Source organism: Streptopelia decaocto (genome assembly GCF_964273445.1).
Source record: "Streptopelia decaocto genome assembly, chromosome: 1".
NCBI classification, from domain to species: Eukaryota; Metazoa; Chordata; class Aves; order Columbiformes; family Columbidae; genus Streptopelia; species Streptopelia decaocto.
Genome location: NC_138663.1, coordinates 18,521,218 through 18,541,288, shown reverse-complemented (window position 1 = coordinate 18,541,288; position 20,071 = coordinate 18,521,218). Strand labels below are relative to the sequence as shown.

Here is a 20,071-nt window from a genome sequence, read left to right as displayed (position 1 = left end):
GTTCCTACACACACCCTATGCCAGCTATAGCACCCAAGGAAGCTATTTGTCTGAAAATCAATTTGACCAAAATAGGAAGAGGGAGGAAAAAATAATTTTTTGGACGGGCATCACCTTCATGATGTGACTTCCATTGTGGTAAGAGCTCAAAGTCATGGTGACATAAGTGACAGAGAAGCACTGGGTCAAGACCTGTAAAATATTCTTATTCTATTCAAATGCTGCAGATTGTTCTAATTTGTACCAAGTAAACAAAAATACCCAAGTATAGGAACATATAATCAAACTTGCTGGCTGGCTATTCTACAGTATATGACCACCTACACCATGAACCACTGGCAATCAGTACAGGTAGTAGTTTAGAACCTGTTGTAGCAACTGTCTTCTGCTTTAAGGGAATAGCAGCATGTTCATATTCCACCCTTCTCAAGTACAAATAACACATACCCTAAAAGTAACTTCTTCATAACCAGTCTCCCTCGCTGGCTTGTCCATGAGGTGAACAGCCTACAATCTTGGAAACACAACGTTAGGAGAATCTTCAAGGCTATAGTCCTGATGAGATTCTGCACAACTTTGGCACATAATAGCTTAAATTAAAACCAAGCAGATGAGTGATATAATCAACTGGCTGTTTAAAAAAAAAAAGGCAACACAGAAATACGTTAACAGCTAGGTATTACCATCTCACAGATGCCTAGCATTAAGAACAGCCATATAATTAGATGAACACAAGACCGGAAGACATCTCTCCAAGTCATAAAACCCAGTGCCTTGCTATCACAGACCCTTATGTATTAAAATCCTGTTTCTAAATCAATTAAATCCTACTTCCAAGCAGTGTTTTTTTTGTTGTTGTTGTTGCTGTTTTTTTATTTTTTTTTACCAGCTCTCTGGAAGAACATTCAAAAACCTGGTTACTCTGATAATCAGAGATCCTTATTGATGTCAGTGTACATCCACTTAATGCTGAGCTAACATTGTCCTTATTTTCTTCTTTTCTGTTGTTTATTCTCTGATGTACATTATATCTCTCAGTTGTTGTTTGACTAAGGAAGCCAAGCAGTTTTAAACATCCCATTTCTCTGAACATCCAACTACTTTTCCACCTAGTTCAGTATGAGTTTCTGAATAAAGGGAGTTATATATAGCTTTGCTAATGAAGTTTCAACAATGCTGTCTATAGCAACATTAATACTTCTCTTTTTTCTAATTCACCTTGGGGTCACACACCTTTTTTGCAATGCTAGTAATGATTCATAGCTATCCTGCAACTAACCAATATGCCAAGGATCTCTCTTCTTGGATGATCATAGATGAGCTCTCATTTTACTGCAGAAATTCATGCTGATAATTAATAGATGCATGATGTTACACTTCATCTAAATGTAGATCACCCGCCTTTCTGTTACTTCAGTCTTCAATATCATCCACTGGTGCTACACTTTTTCTCATACTTTAAAATACCAGTAGGACTTAAAAATAGAAGCTAAATAAGACATGTGTTCCCTAAATATATTTGCTTCTTGAAGCATTAGATATAAGGAATTCGTTGGTATTATTTTCACCCTTAAGTGCAATAAAAAATATCCCAAATGCACATCGTATCAAATAATGCCATGCTTGAATCATTTGTTCTAAAACAGTGAAACGAGCCGAACAACAAATTCTACAGACAGAGGCTACTGCAACAATGATTTGATTTTACATGTGAAATTAAATTATTAATGCTTTTAATTAAGTAGGAAATAGCTACACTCCTAACTTTACTACCTGGAAAGCAGGAGGATAAGTAGCTGTTTAAGGAGCTGTATTATTTTTAGTGAAAACCAGCTTCAACTCTGGGAATAGCTGCTGCTGCCAGTACGTTGTTAGAAAATTACCAGCAAAGCACTGAAATAAACTCTGTTAAGATTCAGAAGATTTTTAAATAATTGTCAATGTAAAAATGAATTACAAATATCAGTTGTTGGTCTGTTCACATGTATCAACATTCAAGAATACACAATTACACCTTAAAATAAATTCTCCGGTGACTAACACACTACAGCAGCTACCTAAATGTATCAGGAAAATCTTGAAAAGGGGAACCTTGAAGTAAAACAGAAAGTAACTGCTTCATTCCTTTCTCTCATTCTCCCTCTTTTATTGCAAGTTTTAACAATTTGGCCAATGAAACAAGAGATTTCAAATTATTACGCTTTTTTTGGCCTTCATATCTTAAGTGAATAATTACATACTTCAGGAACAAAAGATGCACCGGGACTGAGTGAAGATTAGGCCTTACCCTATTCTTTCTCCTCCCATGTCAATCAAGTATATAAAGAAAAATATTGATAGCTTTTCTACCATTCTAATGAGTTTACTATTCTTTCGAAAAGGGATCAAACCCATGATTTTCCTCTAGAGAATCTGACACAATATTTTCTAACGAGTGGAGTAATTGTTTTTCTGTAAATGCAGGTACAAGACCTTGATCTTGAGTTTTAACATGCATGTACACAAATGTACATCACATTTATTTAGCTCAGAAAGGCTGTCTGTTTGATAACGACTGCTGACCAGGTGTTAAAAGTACTAAATCATGCAACAGTCTGACACACCAGTGCTGGACGTGCTCCCAGCTGCTGGCCAGAATCTGAACAATTTTACCTAAGCAAGGCCTTCAATAAAGTAGTTAAAACCCCTCCTGTCTAACATCACCTGTCAGCTGGGCTTCAGACCAGGCCACCCATCTGAGACAGCACCTGTGGCTCTGCTGGATGACCTCCGCATTACATAGAAAGGGATGACAGTCAGATCAATTCTAACAGATTTGGCAGCTTTGATATAGCTGATATCCAAATATTCCTACTTCCATCCCAAATACAGCAGCAAAAGGCAAACAGCAATAGCCTGAAATGACTTGGGTCATTTTTCTGAGATCACAACCTCAAGCTGGTGCTGGCATTTCTTTTCTCTACCATCTTCAGACTCTTAAAATGATCATGCTTCTCCTATTTACTCCTCATCAGGATCTATATCTGGAGTGCAAGCAGCAGAATGCTCACACAGCATCCAACTCTACCCCATGCAAGGTGTGAACATAATAAACTCTGCAAAAAGCTCTCTTTTAAAGATGTGTAAGACCTGAATCCAGGAAGGCAAAAATAATGCTGGAAGCTTGACAGAAGTGCTCTGAAAAAACAAACTTTCTCTAGAATTGCTCCCATTTATTATACAAATATGTTTGTGCCACTAGACCAGGTCACAGCCTCAGAGACACTTTTTGTTCCTCACCTATGGCTCAGAAAGCCATAGCAACAAAAATATTTTCCTAGTTTTCATCTAAGACTTACTGGAACTTATCCGCTTTTCAGGCCTAAGTTGGTCATGGTGAAGCAATCATTCTCATCTTCAGCTTTGCACTGCATGTATAGAAGGAAGTGGGAACTGTGATTTTATGTGGAAATTCAAAAGCCCATGCTCAGCAACAGAAAATATCCACTAAGCAACAAAACTGTGTACAAAGCCCAGTTCCAACTTTCAAAGGCCTGCATTGGTCTGTGAAAGTAACTTCTAATGGCACCACCATGCCCAGAAAACAATTACATTCATCATTCTTGACACTGAGGTGTAAGAAACAAAAATTCTATGATGATATTGGCATCATTGTGATACTAATTCCCACAAGATTAATGATATAAAATACAAACTATATTTATTCAGGTTAATTTACCCTAATTTTCTTCTTTTACACACAAAATCGAGAGACTCATATGAACTAATTGAGCTATTTTTTCTCTGAAAATTGGAGAGGGACGTGCTTGTTGGCAGTGTTTTATGAACCTGAAAGGTAATGGGGCCCATAAAACTCCTTGACACTTGTTTTGAGCTTCACAAAATTGGAGTCTGTACCTCATACTTGAAGTGTCAAAAAGACTAGTTTCTTTTGCCTGATTCATCTGCTAGCCAAATTTCCTGCTCATGAGAATGTTTCATAGGTTTATTTTTTTTTTCTCCTGTCTCTTTAAAAAATAATAGTTTAAGTTCCTTGAGGTAATAAGTCTTTTATCAAAGGCAAAAATAACATGCATTAAGTCTCTCCTGCAAAAATCACACCACAGCCACTGCTTTTTCAATGCTATTGAAATTATATATAGAAAACACATTTTTGTTTAGAAACACGTTAGCATAAGATCAATATTCTTCATGAATATTCTTCAGCTTACATAAATTACCTTTTTATATGCCTGGAAACTAGTTAGGCAATGGAGAAAAAAACCTGAAACTATAAAATGAGGCTTATGCTGTGTGTATGTGTACCCTGATCAGTATGGACGGAATCACTCTCTAAAAGAAGACATTCTAGGAACAAAAGATCTTATTTTTTCAGTATTTGTAGAAGTTCTACATATACAAGAAAAGGTTTTAAAATGTTATAGTACACTGAATTGAACAAAAAACCAATGCACATTTTAAGAGTGATACCTTTTGAAATCTAGCTGATTTCAAAAAAAAACCCTGTATACTTAAACAGAAGTAAGAAATATCAAATAAAATAATCAGGTGGGTTTGAAAAAAGGTAGAATTTGATAGGTATTTTAATTGCATTTCCATGAACTTCACATGTGGATGCTCTTCCTCCTTTCTTAGCTTCACTGGTTCGGAGACTCATGCAAATTTCCAATGTGCTTTTTCACTGTTAGTCAACTTAAATTCAAGTTCAGCAAAAGAAGAATGTTTTCTCTTTTTTGTCATTAATTCTCCTTCATTATCTACAATTGATTTAAAGAGTGTTTTCAACTGTTTACAAACAATAAATCATTCCTCATTTTGTGTGTTTAAACCTGCTCAAATTCCTTGTTCTCAGTAAGTAAACATTACTGTCGTTTTCCTAGAGTACTGTCACTGTTAGTACACATAGGTTTAAATGTATCGAGCAATGCTCTGCCTGCCTGAGTATAGTCTAAATAAGAGTTACTTTCCATATGAAAAAAATACATTTGTATGTTTATCACTATGGTATTTTACAAAGCTAAGCACTGCAACAGTGGATGAACCTCTGGGCCTAGATTTGTGCCAGTATGCACATCAACAAAATGAGTTATCCAATACCATTCTATGCAATCTTGATTTTCCTGCCTCTCGGCTAAAATACCACCAATGCTGGGAACTAAAATTCTGCCAGTCTGTTAACAGCTTTAACTCCTCCAGTTCTTGCATTAAGCAAGATACAGAAGCAGACTCTCTCCCTTCCACCAAGAACAGTTCTTGACCAGCAGCAACAGTTCAGACTCAGGTGCCTGTGGAAAAGATGTAGAAGGACCAGGTTCCACACAGAATCCACTGCCTGAAAGCAAGCACTCAACCCAGCTCTTAGCTTTCTTTAAATGATTTGCAGCCATAGATTTATCTCATGCCTTATGAACCAATAAAGTTATTAATGTTACAGTCCTAGAAAGAACTGCTGTTATCAATATTTAAATATTTAATCATTTTAATAAAATTTTGGAGGAAAGATCCACAGAAGAAAAAGTATTACACTTATCTACTGATCAGACTACTCCTAAGTAAACAGAATTACTCCTCTCAGAAACTCCAGATAAGATATAAATTAACCAATATGATACAGTTGTTTCTAATGGAGCAAAACTAAAATATATGATCCAGAGTAGCACGTGTTTTTCTCATACCTGTATCCCCATGTTTACACATCAATCAATCCTGGGATGTAGGTAAGAGGAAGAGAGACCAACACACAAACAAGCTTCAGTGTAAATTGACAAGCTTTCATTTTTTGAGGACAGAATTTCCTCTGATGGTTGCCTGTCACATAGTTGTGTCTGATTTGAAAGGTGTTTTGTTGACATTTAAAGAAATGCTGTCAAAGCCTGCAAATGAAAATTAATATCCAACTTCCAATTCTTTTTAACATGTCAGCAAGCAAAATTCAAAATCTTACTTTCCCTGTTATATTTCTTTTAATTTATACTTTTTTTTTCTTCTGAAGTTCCCATATTATATTCCAATTAAAACCAAACAATATATATATATATACAAAACCCAATATATATATACAACAAATATATATATACAAAACAATATATCTAAAAACATATATATATGCATTATAGAAATATACTCTGAGAAGAGTAAACAGAAAGCAAAATAAGAATATGAAATTGGTTCAAAACATACTTTAGAAATGCTACTCTGACTCTACAGAAGAGTTCTGAAATATTCATTCCACTGGCTTTATGTGATCATCCCTTTCAAACAAAGATCAAAACCAACTGGCTCTGGTTTAAGTTTTAGCTTCCTGCCACCCACTTTTAAGAGAGCTCTTCCTACGCCTCAACTGGAAAAATGTATATTATCCAGCCAATAAATAGGTGTCCTTTGTTACACAAAACATGCATGACCTGAGTAATACTAACATACATAAGAAATTTAGACATCCCTCTCATAACAAACGATGTATAACCATCATATATACCAGGGCTTTCCAGCATTTTGGCAACTTAAAATTTTTTGTTCAAATTACATGCACTGAAATTGAAAGCATACTTTTTCCTGAACAGTGCAGTAGTTCTAACCTTCTGTGCATGGTCATATCTGTTGCTGTAATGCACTTTAAAAATAATTTAGAATGACAGAAGAAAAATTAAAGTCTAATTTTGGATGTATTATATTCTCTGTGTACTGCCAGTATACTAAGTTCTAATAAGGTACATATGTGCAAGCCTACAATATGCCATATCACAGGGTTTATAATTGGGCTCAGAGAACCTGATGCATGTGGAAGAAAAACAGCCAAGCCCAGTTCTCAATTCTCTGCGGATTTAACAGTTGGGAGAAAAAGTCTTTGCACATATATCAAGTTAATTTGTCTGAGAAGTCACTGGCAAACTGTGATTCACATAGCTGTACTTGTCAGATCAAGTAACAGAAAAGCACTTCAGAAAGTGGCAAGACAAACAGTAGGGCCAATTCACCTGACCTTATCTAAGAAAAATAAGAAAGTAAACCTGAAAAATATAGAAAACTAATACTGGGACTCTATGCCAAAATGGAGCACTAAATTCTAAATTAAGCTCTCAGGAAGGAAATGCACATCACTTACTATAAGCAGTGAAAGGAAAGGCAGTGAAATATATTGGGAGTGTGCTCTAACAAGGTAATGTAGGAAACATTTTCTTGAGTTCCACAAATTTGGTCTTCAACGGAGACAAAAAATCCCCTATAAATTTGAGGGAATTGAGGAGAAAAAAAAAAAAAAAAAGGAAAGGTAGTCACTTCATTTTATTTTGCATCTGTGCTTATACTAAATTATCAAGAGAAAAAAATTACTCTCCCTCTGTGAAACAGAGGTTTCTGAAGGACATCCCTTTCCTCTATATAGACATAAATTATCTGAGAAAACATTAAGCAATAGGTGTTGCTATTACATTGGCTCAATACAATGTCAGTCCTATGAAGTCAAGGTAATATATGTGCCAAAAAATATATTGGTTTACATATATTCCTGTCAAATGTCAAAATGGAAAAAGATAAGCATTAAGCTATTTCACAGGAATTACTTTTAAAATGACACCAAGTAGTATAACTTGCTTTTAAACTAATTTCTTGGAATTGTATCTGAAATACCTCAAATCCATTTATTGCATTTACAAGTGGTAGTACATGCAACCTGTAATCACTCTCAGAGTTCATAGCAGAACTTCACAGAACTCTGCAAAAGCACAGGAAAGGGAGATCATCTAACACCACAAACTATTAAAAAGTTTTTTTGGTAAGGCATTGCAAATAAGATTACATTAGAGAATAATAAAATTTATAGACAGGATTGAGGTACAGATCCCTAGTTATACAGGCAGTGCAACCAGATTTAGTCAGCTGTTAGACAAAAACCATCCATGAAGATATAAACCATGAAAAAAGAAGCAATGTATTCCTTGAACAAACACACATTGATGAAAGAATGAGGCATAAAAGGCAACAAATCTCTCCAGATGAAAAGGGCTGTAAAAACAGCACTTACGCTGAAAAGCATAGAACTGGAGGAACCATTTGGGTCATAAAGCCCAATATCCTACCAAAAATAACTATAGAACATAAACTTTTTTCATACTTAGCTTTTTTTTCCAGGTGAGGGGAGAAGGAAGAGCAGGAGGAGTTGAGAGGGTGGCATGTTAATATTCAATGCAATTCGTAACTGTTCTTATATTCAAGGCAAGCATTTCTAGTCCCTTTCACCCCTGAAACTTTTTAGATGTATGTACACATTGTTCACCTTTAAACCTTTTACTACCTAAATCACTAGCAGATGAAGGTGAGTCAAACGTGTTAATCACACCATAAAAGGATGCATGGTGCAAATGTGTTTAATATTGTTTCATATGGAAGAAGCTTAAAAACAAGAAAAAGCATGCTAAAGCTGATAACCTTTACTACATGCATGTAAAATTCACCTAGTTTCCAATTTTTTGGGGAAAGACAGTATTTTTAGAGTGCCTAGATTGTGAAAATACTGGCAATGAAACTGGAGAATTTACAGTAAGACAAAACACGTTGCAAAAAATGTTCAGGATACAAGCTGTTTGCAAAGACATCTTCAGAAGATCCCAGTAATTTATGCCAACTGTATCTCTCAGTTTGTACAAATCCTTTGCTACAGTAGTTCAATATCTTGACCTACAGTCTTAATGAATCTGTATCACAAGCCTATTTTTCTACACTTCTTCTTTCCTACAAAAATACTGAACCAGTTAACTGGCATTAAGGTTTTAAATATTAAGTGTGGGCTTCAACAATAAAATAAGGAACACTCGGAAGATGTTGTAATGAAGAACTGGACTAATGTGGTAACACAATTGTTATAACGTTAGCAAGTTGTCTCATCTGCTTTTCAGTCAACAAAGACAAGCACTTCTACAGCACAACTTACCTCAAACTACATCATGTATCTAAAACAGGTCATATGAACTGCAGTGTAAAAATGTCTGTTTCCATTGAGTTTAAAAGGAGATTACAGTAAATATAGATGACTATACTGGAGAAATCTAAAGGAAAGACCAGTTTTATTCAGATGGAATTGAAACTATTTGTCAGACATTTATTTTAACCCAATGGGATCTGAGTTCTAAAACGTGGATGTCATTGTTTGTTTGTTTTCTAGCTGGACCTGATAACTTTAAAGGAAAACATCTGTGAAAATTCTTGAAAAGAGTATCTTAAAAGAAGCGTTATTCTAGGTATTAGGATATACAAAGACATGTTAGATCAAATGCCTTACAGTAGGTAATTTCAGGGAAATTTCCACCTTTAAATAACATTCAGTGATAATAATTTTTAAAATCTCTCAGTTTTATATTAAATATTGATCTTTTTTATGATGAGCACACGTATACAAACACATATGTATTCTTATCTTAAAATGAATGTTCAATAAAGCACTACTGACAGAGCATACTGAAAAAGCTCTCAAACACCTTTTTGATATTTTTCAATAAAATGATTTTGAAGATTAACTCGCATTTTTATATTAGGTCAATTCAGAAAAAAAAATGATATATTTTTATGATTCTAGTCTATACACAGAACTACTTTGAAATTTGTTCACTATACAAAAAATAATAGAAAAAGTCACTTTTCTTTTAAGATGCACAGAACTGTCTATCCAAGGCATAACTAAATATGAAGTCTATTTGGGTTAGAAAAATGAGAAACTGGTGAATCCTTTCAGTAACACCAGAGATGCTATTAGTTACAAGGTAACCTCTCACAGTAACTCTTACACTCTTATTTAGTTTAATTTGAAGCAAGAGAATAAAAGACATAGAATAGTTTGGGTTGGAAAGGACCTTAAAGATCATTAGTCCAACTACTCTGCTGTGGGCAGGAACACTTCCACTAGACCAGGTTGCTCAAGACCCTGCCAAACCTAACCTTGAACACTTCCAATGATGGGGCATCCACAGCTTCCCTGGGCAGCCTGTTCCAGTGTCACAACACTCTCATCATAAAGAAAATTCTTCCTTATGTCCAATCTGACTCTATCTTCTTTCAGTTTAAAACCATTGCCCCTTGTCCTGTCACTACAGGCCTTGATAAAACATCTCTCTCCATATTTATTATAAGCCTCCTTCATATATTGAAAGGCCACAATAAGGTATCCCCAGATCCACTTCTTCTCCAGGCTGAACAACCCCAAATCTCTCAGCCTCACCTCACAGGAGAGGGGCTCCAGCCCCCTAATCAGTTCTGTGGCCTCCTCTGGATCTGCCAGAAAAAGTGCCAGAAGTCACTGTTCCCACAGCATTTTGACATTTCTGCCTGCAGTTAAATCATTTAAAGAACATACAAGAGCTTAGTTTAAACCCACTTCTATCATCTGGCCAAGCTGTTCTGCCAAACTTTACACTGGTGTAGTTCAACAGAAAAATTATATATTCCACTAAAAGGGACACTGACATCTGAGAGTACCAAAAGTGATACAGATATTTGTAGTTAACAGTATTCTCATATTCTTAGAGTATCACCTCCTAGAACACAGAGTCCTAATATAATCAGAAAAAAAAAAAAAAAGTTCTAAGAGCAAAGGTAAAAGCCACCATAAATTACACTGTGATTAACAAGAACAGATTAAGAATTCCCTTTTACATTTTGATAGATTTCAGAACCCCAAATTTCTTTTTCACATGCAGCAATTCCTCTTTTCTGTAAGAATTAAGGGCCTTTCTCTCAGATGATGTCAGCTAACAGAACCAGGAGGTTTTCCCACAGTGCTTGAATACAACTGGTCACTACAATTCTTCTCTACAACAGATGAAAAATCAGGAATCAGTCCAATGAACATAACTTGCAATTTGAATTGTTACCAATCTCCTAGGCATTCTGCTATGGGCTTTTTTTCAGTTTTTGTTACACAAAATACAAACAGAGCACATCTGTTAACAACGTTCTGGAATTAACCTCCATACAAAACAAAACCAGACACAGTCCCAGTTCTGGACCTTCAAAACACCAAATTGAACAATGGGGTTGTTGTGGTTTAACCCAAGCTGCCAATACAAACACAAAAGCTGTTTGCTCACTTCCCTCTCCACCCGGTAAATAGAGGGGAGAATCAAAAAGGAATGGAGAAACTTGGATTGAGATAAACACAGTTTAATAGAATACTAATATCCTACTAGTAAATATACGTATATATAATAGAAATAGAATATAAAATAGAATATACCAAATGCAATTCCTCATGAAGTCCATCCACACCAAACAGCTGATCCCAGAGAGAGAAAAGAAGAAAAAGGCAGAAAGGCCCAAAGGCCTCTGCAAAATGTCAAAAGGCCGAACGAAAGAAGGTCCCAAACAGAACTCACCTGCCTCCAACAAAGAGAGTGAAGAAGAGTCAGAGAGAGCAGAAGATCCTGACTCTCCTTAAATATGAAGCATGATGCTAATGGGATGGAATACTCTTATTGATCAGTCTGGATGTCAGTCAAGCTCTGCCCCATCCATGCCCCGCTTCCTCAATGCGTCACACCTGTAGGCAGAGTGCTTAGGACATCCTTGGCTCTCAGACCAGAACAATTAAAAATATTAACTCTGTCCTGGGGTGTTATCTCTTTTTCTCAAACTAAACTCAAACAATGACTGTGCTAGCTAAGAAAAAGAAGGGTTTCTAACTGCATGAAGAAAATTAACTCATTTTCAGTCAAACCAGCACAGGGGTCATAGCTCAAGTTGCTACTTTTGGTCACAGGAAAAGAAAGAAGGAAGCTTTATTTTGCCAGATATGTGATCCTAAAAATATCATAAGATACTGCCTTGTTAAAATACTCTCCTCTTGGAAGAGCAAGAGGTGCCAGTGGTGGAGAGCTCTTAAAGATGAGGATCAGTTGAAAGCATGTGTTAACTCAGGCTAAAAGAGAATGAGGGAGAGAACATCATAACTAAAAATAAGTAATATCAGCCTACCGCCTTGAAGGGAATTGTAACCACAAGAAAAACAATAGCTAGAGGTCTCACTATAGTTTGTGCTTTCTCCAACAGCAGCACACAGTTTGGCAAAATAAATAACTTTTTTTTTTTTTTTTTAGGGAAGAAACTTCCTTATTGCTGTACTGAATCACAGGCACTTAAAAGAAATGCTTGGAGATGCAAAATCGTACATGAAATTTAGTAACTAGCTGTTCCTCAGGAAATCACCAAAGGGGCAATTGCACAGAGAGTCCTTTGAAAAATAGTCATTTATGCTCCTCACCTCAGAATTAGACAAGATACTTTCCTGTTATCTAAGACCAATCAAGTGTTTGAAGAAAGGTGTCCAGAGAAGCAGTCCATCCAGAGATCAAAATAAGACACAGGTCAAAAAGTCTTTAGGAGATCAGTAGATCATCACATATATGCAAAACCCTCTACCATTATCTTTGTGATTCCTGAACTGTAGCCAAAGCCCATTTATTGAAAAGCATGCACAAAATCTTTGAAATGAACCTCTAACCTGCTCCAAATATGTTTCATATACTTTCAAATAGTCACCACATAACATTTTCCTCGTTGAAAGACAAATGTAAAAGCATATCCATGAAGAGATAACTTCCCAAAACAGCTCCAATAAGCAATTTTGCCAGCCATCTGTGCAAAAAAAGCAGTGTAACTAGGCAAATCCCCAGCCCAATAGCAGAACAACACACCTGGCCAAATATGAGCCTAAGAATGAAAACTTTCTGTTTTGAATTTAGCAACAAAGGATATGCAGACCAGGAAGACTGTGGTTAACCAATTCTATCTAGATTTGCCTCTGTATTTGACACTTCTGTATCCAAATGCATTTCAAGGCATACCTCTAATAAACATTACTTGGAAAGCCAGATGATGGACTAGCTGTTTATGTGGGGTTTTTTACATAATAGCCTTTTGGTTAGAGCACTCACTAAGGAAGTACTAAATTACATCTAAAAACTGAGAGATTCATGCCCCCAGCTTCTAGCAAAGAATGAGTGGGACTTACTACTGCTTCTTCAGTGGAGTCCCTAAGCAAAGAAAGATTAATGAGGCCCCAGTAAAAGAAGATATAATCTAGCCCATGTGTACACATTTGTCTGGAGCAGTAGGGCTCTGCCCCATGCTCACAATACTGTTTTCATAGTATATAGTATGAACAATACAGTAAATTGCATAAACAGAGAAAAAAAGTAAGTCAAGAAGGTCTCAGTCTCTCTCCTATCAACACTGCTGAAAGACATGGAAGACTCGCTGCCACAAATCTAATTGAAAATATCCGTTTGTTTCTAGTTTTCTCTCCTTCCCTGCTTCCCATTATATGCATCCATAGCAGTGGTTATACTTGCAATGCAAGTAAGAATTACTGGAATTCAAATACATTTGAGAAATTGTAAATGGTGCTTAATTTGCCTTAAAGGGTTGAATTTAATATTAAAAGCAATGAGAAGACATTTCTTATGTTGATGCCAATGACTTCTATGTAGTACATCACCTGGACAGACTACAACACAACTGGTGAGACAATCTCAACATCAGTTTGGTATTCACATTGACAGGTAGTATGTTGCATAGGCCATTAAGTTCAAAGCACTGGTTTTAGTTCAAAAAATGAACCTTAAAAAGGAGCAGCTAAGACGTTATATAAAATGACAAAATTTCAATGTCTTGCTTTTCTCATTTAATAAAAGCATTATTTTTAATTTCTTTACACAAACTAGAATAAAAAAGTTTAAAAAAATGATACTTGCTCTATATGTCAAATTTATTCTGTGAGCAGAGTTTGAGAAAAAAACAAGCACAATATATCTTGCAGAAAATATAATAAAAATACAAATCAGTTGGACAGATAAAAAAAAAACAAACAACTGTCTTCTTCATTTGTAAAAACAGAGAAAGTTACATGAATGATGTCAGATCAGTTACAGGAGCAGTAAGCCTTCATTCAGAGGTGACTTGGGTACATCCAACATGTATCAGCAGTCACCATTTATCAGCTAATAACTGTTCAGTAGCCAATGCATGATAAGATGGTGGCTCTGGTTGGAAAGGTGTCCAGGTGACAGTAACAGCTAATTGTCATCCCTGCTGGCAGTCTCAAAGAGCATAAGGGAATGATAGGACCCAGAGACAGACCATAGTAGCTTCTAGACCATAGTAGACCATAGTGTCTTCTAGACAGAAAGACATTCCAGAGCAGGATGATGAAAAGGTATTTCTCAACTGGCAAGTGTCCACTCAATGTGTTACAACAGGATCTCAGTTTAAAGTGAAGGCAATATAATTTTTCAGGTGAATTATCTGCATTTTGCATGGTACCATGCAAAATCTTGGGGCCTAATTTTTCTGCTCAACAAATTCCACAGAATTAAATGGTAGACTGTAGAATCAGTCATTTACTATAACCTACTAGTATTTCATCATTACAATGTTCTTATTTTGTATTCTGCAAGCAAAAGAAATAATGAATCAGGAGAACATTTCCTCTTTCCTTTTCTTATTATTGTGAAAGAACTCGAAGTTGCAATGCAGAACTGTAGAGTTCCAGGAAATACTTTGCATTGTGGAGTTTTGGATTCTTTTTTCCTAGTACTATCACCATTTAATCAGCATAAATACTGGGCTTCATATTGCCCTCTTCCATACACAATATTTTCAAAAAGAAGGTGAACTTTCCAAATACAATTCAGTTTTCATGGTTACTTTCAAAAAACCCATTTGCTTGTCCTTGGAAGTATTACCTTAATAGAACAACAAAACCCAGAATGCTACAGGGGTCTAATGTTCTATACCTTAGGCTTACAAAACAGTATAAAAAAAGGGAAGCCAAAAGCTCATAACAGCCACAACTTTGCTAAAGCTGAATCACGTGTTGTTTAAAAAGTCACTATTTACATCAAAAAGCACTCAGTATTTACAGCAAAGCCAACTGAATAAATGCACTAAAAATAATTCTGACTCAAAAACATGTTACTTAGATTTCTGATGTAGCATGCAGCTGTCAAAGCACAGAAAACTATTAATTTGACCAAACTTTCTAACATGGAAAAACATAAACCCCAGTTACAGAAGAAGAAAACAAAACAGAACAAAACAAAAAACCAACACACAATTCAGTGTACCTTTACAACATAAAAAGAGTAACTTAAAGAACCCACTGTAGGTAATTCTCTGGTCTACTACTGTTCGTTAAAAAAGTATGCTGAATGCATGCCTGGCATCCAAAAATGCCACAACTCCTCTAATTCTGTATTGCCATTAAAGGTGGTCACCCTCTACCAGGATAGCCTTCCGAGACTGTATTGACATTTACTGCTGCTTCTGTTAAGTAAATTAACTCCTTGGTGGTCACACCAAGGACCATAAACAGCATATTTCTACTACTTCATTTAGGCTTCTCCTGTTAAGAACCTACCGAATCAAACCATTTTTCTTCAAGAGGAGAATATTACGTTATATTTATCACTATAGCAACTAACCTAATTGATTTGATGCAGGTTTCTCTTCCACCATAGGATGGAGCCACTATCCCTAAGTATGATCTAAACATTTAAGAAAGAACAAATGATCAGTTTATCATTTTTCCATGTCAAAGAGAACAAAATTGGGCTACAGACACTAAAGTATAGATGGAAGTCTAATGGACTGTACACATACATCCAGAACATGCTTTATAAATATGCTTATCTGTCAAGTGAAACTCAGAATATGATGTTTATTGGTTTCTCCCAGTAATAGGGATGACTACTCTACAATAAGTACATTCCTAGAAACAAAGATGCACAAAATAATTAAGGGAAGGGGAAGAAACATTTATATAACTGATTCAGGAATAAGCTTTGTCAGACCAATAGCTTAAAAATTAAAATATGCGAAGTAGATGAGAAGTTTTATTTATAGTGCTAAAAACTGAAACATGTAAAAGTTCTGACTTTTTTTGGAGCTGCAGGGTTTGATGTAAGTGAAATAATAGGATACAGTGAGAGATAAACAGATATGAGGTTCTTATAATTACTTTAATAATGTATACACCTTTTTTTATATATATAAATTTTATTTATTTATGTATTTATTTTTTTACAGAAGCCTGCTTGATGTATCTCCATATACCTAAATATAAGGTGTATGGAAAAATACAGATCACCTTACATAGTCAAGTTCTTTTTCTTTACTTCCTAAGAAATATGGCAAGGTTGTTATTCTTAAAACATAACTGAGCCCACCCCTACCCTCCACATGAACATGTTTTTCTTCAAAAAATAAGGCATCAGATAAAAAACAAAAACAAAAAAACCTGAATAAATTCTAGATGATTTTTAAAAGAAATAATAAAAATTGCAGTACTACTTTACCTAGAAATAACTTCACTTTTTTTTTTTTACTTGGTTTTTAAATATCTTCAACCTTTCCACAAAGCAAAAACATTTTTTGCATTTTTTTAAATACTACTGCTAGAGAAAATGTTCATGGTGCTTCATTAACATTTGGAATTGCAGTTGTCAAATCAGTGCAACATTATATAAATGGTGGAGTGTTTTGACAGTGCATATTTTAAGCTGCATGGTGCTTTTCAACACTATATGGAATGAAGAGTGTACTACATGTTTGAAGTACACCACCTACACTGGATGAGAGAACTAATCAGAAACTGGTCATTTAAGCACACCAGAAATTGCCTTCATATTATCAGCTAACATTTGCATTGTTCAGCATCAGTAAACAGTGCAAAAAATAAATAATAAACAACATATAGCAATTCAAATGGACAACAACATTCCACATTGTCAAACCTCTCATTGTTGAATATAAATAATATTAAGGTGTCAGAGTTTACAGTTAACTCTTTCTGAGGCTATGCTGACAGAAGATACCTGCACAGAAGAACTCTTCTCACAAAAAGCCTGGGACCCTCCAAGATATTTCCAGCACAAACTTAGTGAAATATTTCCTATTACTAATATCCACCTGAATTCCCTTTACACTTGAGCTATTCATCCTGTAATATGCATCTACTGACTCATTTCTCTCCCAGTATGCACATAAATGATTTTAAATCAAAGTATGTTGTTTAGTATACCCTCTATATTTGCACATTGAATATGGCATTATGTAAAAAATAATATTATTCAAAAGCAAGGCATGTTTGATACAATATTTATGAGAAGTGCATGTGAAATGTGCTAAATAAAAAAAAATACAAAATGTTGTCTTTTTAGAATAAGCTTCTTTCACTGTTGTCAGTATGAAGTCACTGTAACATGCAAATAGTGAATTAAAGGTTCTTGTAGCCAATTACATTCTTGTTTCAGAAAAAAACAAAAACAAAAACAAAAAAAAAAAAAACAAAACAACAAAACAAAAAACCCCAAACAAACCAAAACCACACCACAATGACAACACTGAAAAATGAAGAATATAATATGGTTGGAGGGAATGGAATAGAAGGTTAAGAAATGCAGCAGACATGCTCCTGAAAAACAGAATCCATTTCCTATTCATCATAACATACACCTATTACAGTTCAATAAGACAAGCCTAGTGCAAAGTCTTTCATGCTACAGCTAATGAAAGGAATATGTACTATGGGTAAATTACAGACCACGTTCAGCTCAGGTTAGGAAAATACAATGTAGATTCATTTTGGCAAAGTTATACATGTCCTTCCTGATAAATTACATATTCTTTTATTATTTCATAGAAACTGCTTTTTCTGTTCTCCTTAAAAGATTCCCACTCTGGTACTATGGACTAACTTAGATTCCCCAGAAGTATGATAATTAACTGTATGTTACATAACAGCTGAAAATTACTCTTGACAAGAACAAAAAACTAACAAGAAAAAATAAAGACCTTTAAAACGACTGATACGCCAGGAACTCGATTCTTACAGATGCCTTATCTGCAAGCCACTGTGATTAACGAACAGTCTGTCAAGCCTGAAAAAGAATATATAAAACTCTACCGATAACCTGTGATGCAGCTCTAAAACTGATACATAGCATAGGCTTACTGAACTGCTGAGGATATGCTAAGCAAGTGCTGGGTTGTTCCAAGGCAATTTCATAGTCAGAGAATCACGTATGATCCTGGAGATGTTAAGACATCTGTCACTTGATTAAGTACATGGTTCCTAAAGCAATGAACATAGGCAAAATAGCTCCTGTTCGTGGAAGGTGGATGGGAAGTGTGTACATGGAGGGAGCAGTCTGGGAGAGAGCTGGTAATATTTGATAATAAACAGTGAGCAGTGGATCATTTACTACCACTAAAAAGTTTGTTCCTAAGATCTAAGAGATGTTTCTGTTTGCACTGAAAATAGCACATCTGCAACCTAAGGACATCCCATGCTCCTGAGAAGCAGCGGTATTAAAGTGTCAGTCTAGCTGCTTTACAATGGGGGACTGGAGGAGAAGCATTGAGGTGGCAAGTCTAAGGCACAGTACCTACACCTGACAGCTTCAGAGCTTGGCCTTTGCCAGAAGCATTACCTCAGACAGGAAAGGCATGGATTTATGCCAAGCTAAAGCACCAGGACAAATATGTACTTACTGCAGTAAGCGATTAGGAGACTAGCCAGGATCATGATAGCCCAGAAAGTTGAGGACATGCTTGGCAAGGCATTGGCATCTTTCCTACTGCTTCTGCTGGGAGATGGAGCCATTGAAGCCACTTCCCCAGTGGGGAGGAAAGTCAGTCAGTTTACCAGCCAGCTCTCCCCTTGACTGACGGCCTTTCTCCACATGTAATCCTCAAAGAAGGCATCTTCCAACCACCCCCTGGTTTGTCAGCAGCAACACAGTCCTGTTGCAGGAACCATCTTCCAGCCACAAAGCCAAGGCGACTACAGCATGCAGGACTTTGGTGCAGTGGCCGCAGCCAGCTTTCCTTCTGTTACTGTAGTGGGATTCACTAGCGTAGTGGGTTTTATTTGGACTCGGATGCCTGGTGTGGTGCTGAGTTTTGAAGGTGTCCCACGAACGAGCCTCTTTTTATTTTTTTCCTTTCCTTTTTTAATTTGCAGAAGTTGTTTCTCTTGCTGTCCTTTCCCCTGCCTTCTCCCTCTCCCCGGGAGGCAGATCCCCGCAGGCAGCAGCCCGCGCCGAAGCGATGCTAGTGCGGGGAGGGCTCCCCCGCCCGCCCGCCGCTCTAGGGCGACCCCCACTCAGGCCGCCGCCGCCTCCCAGCGCAGGGCAGCATGGCCGCAGGGGCAGCGGGCGCGGAGGGGCGAGAGCACCTCGGCGGCCACCGCCGCCCGCCCGCTGGGGAGAGCTCCGCCTGGCAGCCCCGCGGGGCGAGGGCGATGCGCGCCCGAGCGCAGTCCCGCGCAGGAGCGGGGAGCGGCGGTGCCCGCCAGCGGCTGAGGACGGCGGCGGAGTCGGGCAGCCCGGCCCGCCGGGCGGAGAGGCGCCCCGTCCCCCTCGGCGAGTCCAGCCTGATCTCCCCTCCCGGCCGGTCCTGCGGGCTCGACGGGACGGAGGTGCAAAGAGCGGCCTGATCCGCCGCAGGTGGGACACTTAACAAGGACGGTCAACGGCGGCAGATCTCCTCTCTCTGCGCTGCCGGCTCCGCTCTTAGGCTCTGCCGCTAGAGCACCGCCGGCCCTTCAAGTAAAAAGAAGGAGAAGGAGGGGGGGACGGTGGTCACGCCCACAGGTGAAGAGCGCACGGAGCGGTCCTTCCCCCGGCGCCGCGCCACCTGCGCGTCCCCGCCGGAGGAGCGCTCCCGCCTCCAGGCGCCCATCGCCCCCGCACCAGCCCGCCGCCAGCGCCTCGTCCCGCTCCTCGTCCCGCTCCTTCGCTCGCCTTCCCCGGTGCGACACGGCGAGCGGCGGGCTTAACTCTTCGCGGCGAGGAAGGAGGAGCTGCGGGGGGAGTCTCCCCGCTGCGGCGGCTCCCAGCCTTGCCGGGGGTGGGGGTCGGAGGGGACCGTGCGGTGGGCAGGGGCCGTGCGGTGGGCAGGGGCCGAGGGGCTCAGAGGGACGACGCGGTGGCTCTGCGGGGTAGAGCCAGCTCCAGCCCCCAGCGCCTCCCCACGGCCTTCAGCTGAGAGCCGCTGCGGGTGAGCCGCCGGGCGGGGAGGGAAA

At 37.9% G+C, this 20,071-nt stretch overlaps 1 protein-coding gene across 1 annotated transcript in view; it reads right to left on the bottom strand.

The window, feature by feature from the left end:
• TAFA5 (TAFA chemokine like family member 5) overlaps positions 1 to 18,649 on the bottom strand; it is a gene marked incomplete at both ends in the record, with an annotated part of 408,803 nt that extends 390,154 nt beyond the window's left edge. The window contains one exon of the mRNA XM_082061455.1: positions 18,538 to 18,649. Within this exon, the coding sequence (XP_081917581.1) occupies positions 18,538 to 18,649 (112 nt within the window). The remainder of the gene's footprint in view (positions 1 to 18,537) is intronic.
• Between the last annotated feature and the right edge of the window lie 1,422 nt (positions 18,650 to 20,071).